The following is an 11,498-nucleotide window of genomic DNA, read 5'->3' on the forward strand; positions in this document are numbered from 1 at the left end:
TCATCAAATATGTGATTTTAGTTTGAGTTACTTACACAGTTACACCATTGTGAATGCTCTTAACAATAATAAAAGATAAAGGCTTAAGACTAAGGCATAAAATACATTACTGTGAAATTACCAAAATTTAACTCAATAACAGATCACCAGAGAATACAGTATTAGGGGATTCACGTTGGATTCCAAATACTATTCAAATTTTGCCTCCTCGTTGTTTTTATATTCTTATATAATTAACTGATGTCATAGAGAATTTAAAATAAATATATGAAATATTTACATATGATTTCTAAGGACTTAAACATAGTATTATTAGAGTCTTAAACAAAACTCTAAAAATGAATAATTTAAATTTTAGATTCATAGTGATATTAAATGTAAGAGTAAAGTCTTAATAATTAACACTGTACTTATGATTCCATGAGACCAGGATAACCTAACATAGTTTTAATTTAGTTTAAAATGTTAATATTGGAACTAGTATAAATTTGGAAGAATAGGTCAAACACAGTAGATTTTTTATTTTAAAAAACACCCGTTTAGAATTTCTAAATATTAGCTTTCACGTAAGTTGAGAGTAAAAGAATAATTAAAAGCAATTCTTGAGAAAAAATAAAAAGATAATGTATGTTAATTAGTACTATGTATTTAATATTTTGAACATTTTAAAATTATAATTAATTTTCAATGCAAAAAATTTATACCTTAATTTTTTTTTCCGTGATACATTTATACCTTAAATTCAAACCATATTTTAAAGGTACATATATAATTAAGATCAAGAAGTTCCAAATTCCACATATCATATAAATATAAGAGATTTATTTAAAAATGAATGAATTCAATTGTCAAAAGTCAAATTCAACAAACCAAATATTTTTGTTTGAGGTGATACATGCCCCTATTTTTCAAGTAAGTACCATGAAGCCAAATATTTAAATTAATATAGAATTGTAAATGATAAAGGAGCATTCATCCATATAGTAAATCTTGATGAAACAAAATGTGAAAATAGAACTCTAGATTAAAAATTTAATTTTTTTTGTTTCTCACGTGTATCCTTGCACCGGAGGCAATCCTGTCCGAGGCAGGAACATCCACATGTACGTGGGGCTAACTCTCACAACGGATATTTTTTCATCCACAAGACTTGAACACAAAACCTTGTTTAAGGGGAATCAAACATGTACCACTTGAACCAACCGTTCATTGGTATATTACAAATTTAATTTGATATGAAGAGATAACTCACTTTATTTAAGTAATTATTCAACTATTATAAATTCATGATTTGTATTTCCATTTTACTTGACAAAAATGCCCCTACCCTAGTCTTCATCCAGTGTAATTTTACATGCATGGATTAAGTATTAATAAGTGTCAAAATTGTCTTTACTTAACGTGAAGGAACATGCATGGCATTATGCAGTTGCATTACATATAACACACCCAAACAAAACACTTTATCATAGTTGCCAACGCATGATAAGATGCACTGAAGGAGTATCCTAAATATTTTGGATCCAAGGGTATTATGGTAATTTACTCTAGACACAACGGTCATCCCTATAGCAATTGTTACTGCCACAACTAAAGTGATCCAGGGTTATTTAATTGAAGTGAACAGAAAAACCAAAGTAATGAAGAGATCATTGCTGAATTATTATTACTAATCAATTAATTATTATGTTAATTGATTAACTTTTATAGAATCTCACTTGTTCCAATAATACCTGCATTCTTGTCCTTCAAATTGGGCTCTAACTTATTTTATTCTTTCAAAAATACTACATGACGATTTCATAAGGTTTAAATACTATTAAAATATTATGTTAGTTTTCATATTCTTTTTTTTAAAGCCTTATTTCAACAACATAGAGAGAGTAGTACCCCTAATTATAATGCTAAAATCCATAAGAGAAGTAGGGAACAAAGAATTGTTACCTCCTACAAATTTGTTGGGTTGATGATATAAATATTCGTTTTATCATATTGACTAGCGAAACCGACTTGTATACATGTGCAACAAGTATGTTGTACAAGACTCATAATGTATTATTTCTTATTATAAATAAAGACTCTCATTTTTTTCAACAAGACCTATAAAATGTCAAGATTGGCTTGGTTATTTGTTATTAAATACTAAGATATAGTAAATATTATAGATTTAAAAAATTTAACATAAGGCCCATTAGCTCAGTTGGTTAGAGCGTCGTGCTAATAACGCGAAGGTCGCAGGTTCGAGACCTGCATGGGCCAAATTTTTTCCTTGTTTTCTTTAATTTTTCCCTTTAAAAAAGAAAGAGTTCCAAATGTATACATGCGTGCATGCATAATTTTTTTTAAATTATATAGGAAATATAGATATAATTTTATTTATCCTAACAGAAATATATCAAATTGTTGTTCTATAGATAACATAAATCTCTACCCAATTCATTGACCTACAATCAGAAATAAAATATTTAGATGAAGACTTATGAATCATCAGATTTATATATTATTCATCATTCTTTTTTTATTACTTTTTTCGAAGAGTTAAGAATAATTACATATAAGTAGTGAATGATATTCCATACATTTTTTTCCAGTATTTTTGTTTCAAAATTTCAACAGGAAAGTACGTATTTCCATGGGACCAAGCTCAACAACAAAATTGTAACTGTTGACAGGACCACCTCTAATTGGTTGAGGTTCTTGTTCTTTGTCACCTTCAACCTTCCATGTCCTTTTCTTCATTTTTGATTTCTCTTGGTTTGCTGATAAACTTACTTCCACTACTTCCTTTATCTGCATAATCAAGCACCAATCACCCACACCATATATAAATACTCACATGAACAATAACAATATCCAAACTATGCTTCATAAGGGGTAGATAAAGTGCTTAATTTGTGTACCTTTTTTGTAACAAACATTTTCTTCAATTCAACTTTGGTTAAACTTGAATACTCAGCATCTTCACCAGCCTAACATAATGAAAACATTACAAGAAATAAACAATGAAAGGATGAATTAAATAGTTTAATGAAGCATTTCTTTAATAAGCTTTTTTCCAAGAAACTAAAAAAGACCTTATTTTTTAAACTCCTATGAAAAACTTGTTGAAATAAGCTAAACAAAACTTTATATGAATAAGTTGTTCTAGTAAGCTCTAAGTTTTCAATATATATCAAGAGGGTAATGATGATATTTGGTTACTTTATTATACCTCATATAAATGTGCTAAACGAAGAAGCACTTTTCCATCATCCAACTCCTGCATAAACTATTGATTTAGATAGAGATAGATAGTGAAGAATAGTGTAGTAAGTTTTTATATGGTGAAGTTCAAGTTAACCTCAAGAGTTATCAGAGCAACATTATGAGGCAAGATGTAATTTGGGTCCATTGCAGTTCCTTCTGTCAAATGAGAGGATTTCCAATTTCCCAAGTCCTGATCAATATATATCATAGAATTTATAATACACCAAGATGATTAATCCATTTCCATTAACTACTATACTCATATATTAAGCCATACCTCATATGTAAAAGCCAATAAGAGTGGTGAGTAGATTTCCTGAGCAGTTGTCCGTCGCCAACTTGAACCGGCTCCAAGTTTGTGAAGGCTCATATAATAATTTCCTCTGACCTGATTCAAAGAATGAAATATTACAGAAAGAGAATGAGAATTTCATAGATGAAGACTTAAAACAAACAATATTCATCTAACAAATTTGTTAGGCAGCAAAAATATAAAACCATAATTTGATAACATTATCATACAGTTAGTCCTTCACATGTGACATTTACACAAACTTGTTCATCAAGTGCTTCTTCTACCCCTTCGCCGTCATCATATAATAGACGCCTTGTGCATGAAAAATCAGCTATTAGTAGTTTGTATATAAGGAGATGAATTTGAACAAAATAAAAGAAAGAAAATAGCATGTAGAGTAGTATTGTACCTATGAAGCATTAGTTCCACTTCACCATCTTTGATGCTGGCTCCACCAGTGGCACGATCAACCAAGACTGAGAATTCAGATTTCATATCCTCGATATAAATTCCAAGATTTAGCTGGAATGAGAGAAAATAATTTAGAAGACTTTTAGATCACCCAAATCAAGACATGTTCTGAAGGCATTAAAACCAATCAGAACTAACACGCAGCTTGTTCCCTAGTATTGGATAGCCAAAGAAAATTTTGGATTATGTTCATGTCATCTTTGTGCTTGATTATACCAACAAAACCCAAATTCCAGATGAAATAAAGAGACAAGTTGAAGAAAGTTTACGGGATAATAGTTTCCAGCGACAGGTTGGACAACTTGAAGGGGCCAATCCTCCCTATAATCTCGAACCTGCATAACATTTGTTATGAGTTATAAAAGTCAATGTTGCATTTTCCCCTGGAGGACAAGAATATAAGCAGAAGACAATCTGTACAAAAGTTACCCTTTTCAGAAAATCCCTTCCGTTAGAATCAGTATAAAACTCCTTGTTTGTAACCATATTTGTTGTCATTTGCGAGATCACCTCTCTCCCAACACCTTTGTCTATAGGAATTGGACCAATCTTAAGAAACAAATTCATATCAGAACCTTATTTGTTGTTTGTATAACTTCAGAATTCAGATTAGGCAAGTTAACCGGCACAATATTCTGTTTGGCTGGTACAATTTAACTTCAAAATTCTTTCTATAACACAAATTATCTTTACTTTGTGTTATAGAACTCAATTTTCTACAAAAAGTATCGCGCAGAGGCGTACAAGAAACATTTTCGTACAACTATAACAATGGTCTTCCACAAGACCAGACAATGTAACTTACAGTGTATTCAATTTCAGCATGCTCTTTGTCCCTGTAAATCCTAGTAACCTAAACATACACAAAACAATAAGCCATTAAGTTACTCATGGAAAGAACAGAACCAATTAGGCAATTAATGACTTAGCTAACAATTATCAACAGCATGTTGTGTATTGAACTTAAAATAACAAAACAAGTTTCAAATTTCCCTACAACAATGCTCTTTTCCCTACCACACATATATTGCAACTAAGAATATATGGAACTTGCTAACCTGGTAAATCCAAGAACTAAAGTTCTGATGAACCTCATCAACTAGTGGTCCCCGAATTACCTTTAAGGGCACCTGTATTATATAAAGTAAACCAAAATACAAATATTGAGGTAACAAATATAGCATAAGGAACAAAGAAACTTAATAAAAGATCTAGTGTAAAAATGTGAAAGAAGACTATCAAACCCAAGATAATTTGAATGACTTTATTTAGTAGTTATGTAATTCAAATCATATGTTTTTCACTAAAGTTAAAGCCATATGAAGCTAACTAATTAGATGAAGAAACTTACTGATTTTGAAACAACTTTTGGAGGACCATCAGGGTGGAATAAGTATGCACCAGAAGACTGAAAAAATCACAACTGATATTGAAGAATGCTGTGTGCTAGTGTAACTTGTTACAAATTCTATGTGCAACAAAAATCACACACCTTACTAAAGCCTCTAATAGAAGAAGGATACCAGAGATAATTTTGCTCAATTGGTATATCAACCTGGAAATTTAAATAAAAATAATCATTAAGTATTCTTCATTGCAGTGTTAAGATCATGGAAATTTTTTGATATATTCCCTCCACTTTTGTGTTATTAGAGGTTGCAGTATGGCAACAAATCATGAATGACAATTCTGTTAACACAAGTTGATAACACTCTTCTGTGCCATAATAACATGCAAAATTACTTACTCCAGTCTTGGAATTATACATTCTTGTGAGTTGTCCAGACTCTGAAGAAAAGGACACCTTTAAATTTCCTTGTCCTATTTCAATGGTCTCAATTTTCTTACTGTTGAGCTCTGTGTGAACACCCTTTCTCCTTTTGCCTAATCAAGTTGAAACACAAGTTAAACATATGAAATGTTGAAAATTTATACATAATGAACAAAGTCACATTGATTCAGTTTACTTCATATTTACAAAAGGGTAATGTTTTATGATGTCAAGTATCATATTCAAAAGTTGATGTTCAAATAATGAAACACTTCTGGTATTTTATATGGTTATCATGCTAAAGAGGGGATAAAAAATTTTAATGAAAAAAAAGGTGGTGAAAATTTCAAACATTACCTTTCCCCGGTGCTTTCGAAATGAAGTATGTACTCCATCCAAGTGGAGGCACTGAAGCCTGAAACAGAAGCCAGTATGTTGGGGCTTGTTTAGGTGAAAATCCCATATAGGCTTTGACATAGAGGTTTCTTAAATTTGCTGTAACATTATCCACAGGGACATATTGGGATTCAAGGTTATTTCCCGACGAATCTTTGACTACAAGCTGAGCATCATTTACCTGCAACCGAAACATTGTGCAGTAATGTAGCAGTTCTAATCAACACCCAAACATGTATTCTAATAAGGTAGGATAAATTCAGTGAAAGAACTATCTAAAATGCATTGGAAAAATGAAGATTGTTAGTCTTCTGAAGGCATGCAATGCAACCTTAACGTGTGCAGTTCAAGGTTGTAGCTTTTATTTTTTTCTTTAACCAATATATCCTCATAGATATTGGTGTATTGTTACAAAAATAATATTCGCGCTGGAGTGATGATTAGATAAAGTCGTCCCGAAGTGATGAATCCAGGATTTAAGCCCTTCCATAGCACTTAAAATACACACATGATTGTGTTTCATGGTTATCTAAAAGTAAATTGGTGTCAAATTTTGAGAACAATCTCTGCTAGAGTCCATAGTAAATGCCATTAACTTTGTTAACTAAAAACCTTACTCCTCTACAAGAATCACAGGAAACAAAATAGATTTGATGTACTTCCTTCAAATGATTCTTCAAAACAAGCAATTTATACTCTTTCAAAGTTTACCAGGGCAAAAATGAGCTAACACTTCATAATTAGATCAAAGACAACAACTTTAATTCTACTTCATAGAGTTTAAATTCAGACTTTGAAAGTAAAATAATGTAAAGGGGTTAAGCTTTATGTCTAGAATGAGGATTTCAAAATGAAATTTTCCCTATTGGTACCAGTTTATGTCTAGATTGAAGAACACAATCTTGTGTTTCCTAGTCTATAATAGTACAATCATCTGAGTCTTCAATTTAGCCACAAGATGAAATAACCTAGAGCATTCATAATGCTACAACCAATTTTTCGTTCTTAAACGGGCTCCACCGATTATTTTATATTTGTGCACACATTCCAAGAAACTCCAAGAGATTTAATGCAACAAGAAAATAATAGATACTCACTGGTATTCTAATGATATCAGTTCGGTTCCATCCCAATGAGTTGTACACAACTAATATCTGGAAGCAACAATAAACATATGATAAATAAAAAACTAACCAAAGTTCTCAAACAAAATATAATAACATTAGTACATTACCAAACTCTTTGATTCTGGAATATTGTCTTCTGTTGGTGGACAGTAACTGATATTGAGTAATTGACACTGCCAAAATCAATTAATGAATGAAAATAATAGGAAAAACTATTAATGATTAAAGATAGGAAGAACTTCATAATCTGTGAAAACAAAGTTTACATAGGATGGAAATTAAGTCCTAAAAGTGTGCCAGTAACACAAAAATGTCAGAACCAACTTCTAGCATGTTATATTTTAATTAAATTAAGAAGAATACAACAACAACAACAACAATCAAGTCTTAATCTCATTGGTTGGAGTCGGCTATATGGCTGGAACGTCATAATGCTCCCGGAGAACAACTTTTTTTTTTTTTTTTCTAAAAAGCTCTCACACTAAAATTTTAATTGTAAGTTGTGTTGACAACAAAATAAACTAATCTAAAAACACAATCCAACAAGGTTATATGATTTTGTGTGAATAGAGATGCAAAGGTGTATTCCTAATTATTCTATTAGAAATGTTACCTGAGAAAATGTTGAGGCAGGTGCTGAGCATTTCACCATGGATTTCTTGCTAGCAAGACAAGCCAAAGAAGAACTAATAACAGCTTCAGCCTACAAGAAATGGTTGCATTCGGATAATTATTTTGACAAACAAATACCGATAATTGAGGAGACAAAAATATAGAATTAATCTTATATGATTGGTTGTGCCTATGGAAGAATCAAACAACAATACATTAAGAAAAGTTGAATCTGATAAAGTTGAAGCCCCTCTCACCTTTGAGGCTCCAATAGACAGCCTTTTAGCATAGTCATTAGTTACATGTAGTTTGGCAGTGCCGGTGATAGCATCATGGTGCTGTGCTATTCCGAGAGCATCTCCAAGGGCAGAAGTAATGTGATCACTACCGGATTTCTTCCCTGCCAAGTATTCAAGTTGACGCGCTGCCTATAAACAAATTTCGGCAAGGTTTAAGGCTTGTTGAATAAAAAACAAAGATCGAATTTTGATTAAAACATGTAACAAGAGTAAATGCAACATTATACCAAATAGTATCCACTCAGCATCCTAACATATCGCTTAAGGTTCGGGCGACTAGTGAAATAGCCGGTCCAATAAGCATCTGGTTTATCAGCATACCTATAATAGTTAACAAATCATCATCAACAATGAGCATAAAGCATTAAATAGAGCATAACAACTTATGATAGATCCTTACGGGAAGTAATCGTGAGTTTTCACGGGCCATAATTGAGGTGCTGCAATTTTCGCATCCGTATAAATAGATGGAGTAGAGTATAGAACATTAACTCTCCCATCCTAATAAGATTAAACACAGAAAAGTGTACTTGAGTTAACCATGATATAGTATAAAAATGTATTTCTATGTATGCATTATTATAAACTTACCAACCTTATTAACATGGTGAATTAGTTTATCCATTTGCTTGAACCAAGACTCTGCATATTGGTAATTAAAATCACCACCCATTGTCCACATTATATGGTTCGTCCTAGTCACATTTGCCTATTACAAATAAGCACATTCCTTTCATTTATTTATGAATATCATGAACGAATAATATCGAGAACACTGCAATTTTCATGGGTAAAAGATCTTGGAGTTCATGATCCTACTTGTATCATAGCTGCATCAATAAAGTCCTCAACTCGCTCTTCAACATTGTAATCAAATAGAAGAGGATCATCCTACAGTTGTGAATTGAGTAATACAGTGAGATTATGTGCTTTAAGCATCACATTTGCGTTGTTTAGGTTTCAATAATAGAATTTAGAACTTAGAACCTGTATAGGTTCAAAATAAGTGGCAACTTCAAATTGAAAACCATCCGGAGGACTATAACGCTCGGGAAAAGCATTGGCGAAAATCTGCGACGGTAAAAAAAGACAACACAATTACTCCTAACTAAAGAAATAATTGAGTCGCGTTATTACAAAAGAATGATAGCTGGTGCATGATAGTGTAGAAGTGCATACACTATTTTCACTTTTGAAAAAAGGTTGCAATTCAAACCTGAGCTGAAGAACCGAAAGTTTTGGACCCACGCCACACAACTTCGAGGGACTTATCATTTTTGCGCTTATCTCTGTCTTGATAATCAATCCTAGCAAAATGTACAGATTCAAATCCAAGCTGCAGGAACAGTATCAAAGCAGATTATTCATTTTTTTGTTTGCAAAAACCACAATCATTATGAAATTAAATGAATAATGCATATCAACCACACTTACATATATATCTCATTAACCTGCAAACTATGTATGATTATTTCTCACATTACCACATACCAATTCATGGTACTTGAAAATATAAAGGAAGTCTTGTAATTAAACTATTAAATGGTAAAAATTGATTAACCACTTATGCATTCAAAATAAGAAACAACAATTTGGTAACTATGATATTGAGATTGATAAGTGATAAATGGTAAAAATGTAAGATATTGATTGTGGAAGCAAAGTGAATAGAGAAACCTCAGCACCAAGTAGGTAAGCTTGAACAGCAGAGTGACCAAATGGATCAATTTGCCAGCCTGCACGAGGGGCCTTATCGAATTCTTTCTTGATGAAGCGATGACCGAGAGTTGTTTGATCAATCATGTCTATGTAGTGTGTGGTAGCTTCATCATGCATGCACCAACCACCATTTCTACACAACACACAAATATTATTAACACATCATAAACCTTTCAACATGTATACAAAACATTAGAGTAGTAATCTCTCCCTTTTTCATACACAGATGTAAACATGTACATACACAAATTCTAGCTGCCCAGAATCAACAAGCTTTCTCACTTGTGCTTGTGTTTCAAGACTTTGTTCAACCCACCATCGATGGAAAAATGCCTGTCATGGTGATAATCATCAATGAGTTAATTTGAAAGTGAAATGAAATTGAGTATAATATTTGCGCATCGTCTCTGTGAAATGAACTATCATCCATCGTTGAATGAATGGTGATTAAGTATAAATAGTGAATGATACAAAACTTTCACCCTATCGATGCATACGTTTACACACTATTATGTATCACACAGAGTTGTACAAATAAATTGTTCAAATTACATTTTTTAAGCACCAAAACATTTCAGTCAAACAATATAGATTATGATTGTGACACCATTTTTAACATTGTTACAACAGACATTAAGGTCAAAGGTTTTACCATCTCAGCATACACAAACTTTCTGTTTCTATCACGTTGCAGGGACATAACCACTGAGTCCAACACATTCTCAATACATGCATTCTACAGAAGAAGAAAAAACAATTTAAACAAGCAACACCAATGAAAATAAGCAATTATAAATATGCTTTTCAATAAAAACCAATGAACAACATTGGACAATGACTCTAACTCCAAACCTGAATACTTTGGTTAGACCCAACATAGTATTGGTCAACAGTTTTTAGCCAACCAACATCATCATGAGAATGAGGAACAAAATGAACATTCAATTTGTCTGGTACAACACCAGCTCCAGTTTTGTACTTGTTCTTGGCAGAAACTAGTGTATCATGTAAACAAAGAAAGAGGAAAGCAAATAGACACTTAGAAACTAAAGTTAATCTCTTTTCCATGGACCAGTTTTATTGTTACACCATGAACCTGGTTTATTTATGCTGGTGTAAGAAGGTTTCAATTGAAGTGCATGAAGATTTTCTTTCATACTATATATATGTACTTTGTTTTTTTGGTACATACTATATATACTTTGTTGAATGCAATAATTTTTATTTAATGATTTAAGACTGAAATTGTTGAAAAGAGTAACAGAAAATATTTTGAGAATACAACATTAATTGAATAATTAATAAATAGAGAAAGATTTCATATATGTATACAGAGAGAGAACATTCCTAAAAGGAAAAAAATGTAATATTGATTGAAGATTTTTACATTATCATTATTATAATCATTCATATTTAATTATTATTGTCAAACAAAATATTGTTAAAATGTGTTTAGATGTTATTTATGGGAACAAATTAAATGAAATATTGATTGCAGGATTGCATGTAGTAAATAAGTCAACCAAAAAACAGATAAATGATTACAGTATTTAAGACAAAGA

General features: G+C 31.6%; 1 protein-coding gene and 1 non-coding gene across 2 annotated transcripts; one reads left to right on the forward strand and one right to left on the reverse strand.

The window, feature by feature from the left end:
• TRNAI-AAU lies at nucleotides 2,186-2,259 on the forward strand. Its single transcript has one exon. It is a non-coding gene; the product is annotated as a tRNA-Ile (tRNA).
• On the reverse strand, nucleotides 2,592-11,062 carry LOC109331057 (alpha-mannosidase-like). Its single transcript, XM_019565331.1, has 29 exons — nucleotides 10,789-11,062; nucleotides 10,589-10,672; nucleotides 10,181-10,269; nucleotides 9,895-10,069; nucleotides 9,434-9,553; nucleotides 9,205-9,288; nucleotides 9,037-9,108; nucleotides 8,813-8,926; nucleotides 8,618-8,718; nucleotides 8,445-8,538; nucleotides 8,176-8,346; nucleotides 7,920-8,009; nucleotides 7,414-7,479; nucleotides 7,277-7,333; nucleotides 6,141-6,360; nucleotides 5,760-5,896; nucleotides 5,505-5,567; nucleotides 5,364-5,420; nucleotides 5,071-5,142; nucleotides 4,818-4,865; nucleotides 4,442-4,561; nucleotides 4,282-4,347; nucleotides 3,951-4,063; nucleotides 3,769-3,853; nucleotides 3,524-3,634; nucleotides 3,341-3,436; nucleotides 3,212-3,259; nucleotides 2,901-2,969; nucleotides 2,592-2,790 (listed from the first exon to the last, which is right to left on the reverse strand). The coding sequence occupies exons 1-29, from the start codon at nucleotides 11,002-11,004 to the stop codon at nucleotides 2,602-2,604; spliced, it is 3,027 nt and encodes a 1,008-aa protein (XP_019420876.1). The 5' UTR covers nucleotides 11,005-11,062; the 3' UTR covers nucleotides 2,592-2,601.

Source organism: Lupinus angustifolius, chromosome LG17 (genome assembly GCF_001865875.1).
Source record: "Lupinus angustifolius cultivar Tanjil chromosome LG17, LupAngTanjil_v1.0, whole genome shotgun sequence".
NCBI classification, from domain to species: Eukaryota; Viridiplantae; Streptophyta; class Magnoliopsida; order Fabales; family Fabaceae; genus Lupinus; species Lupinus angustifolius.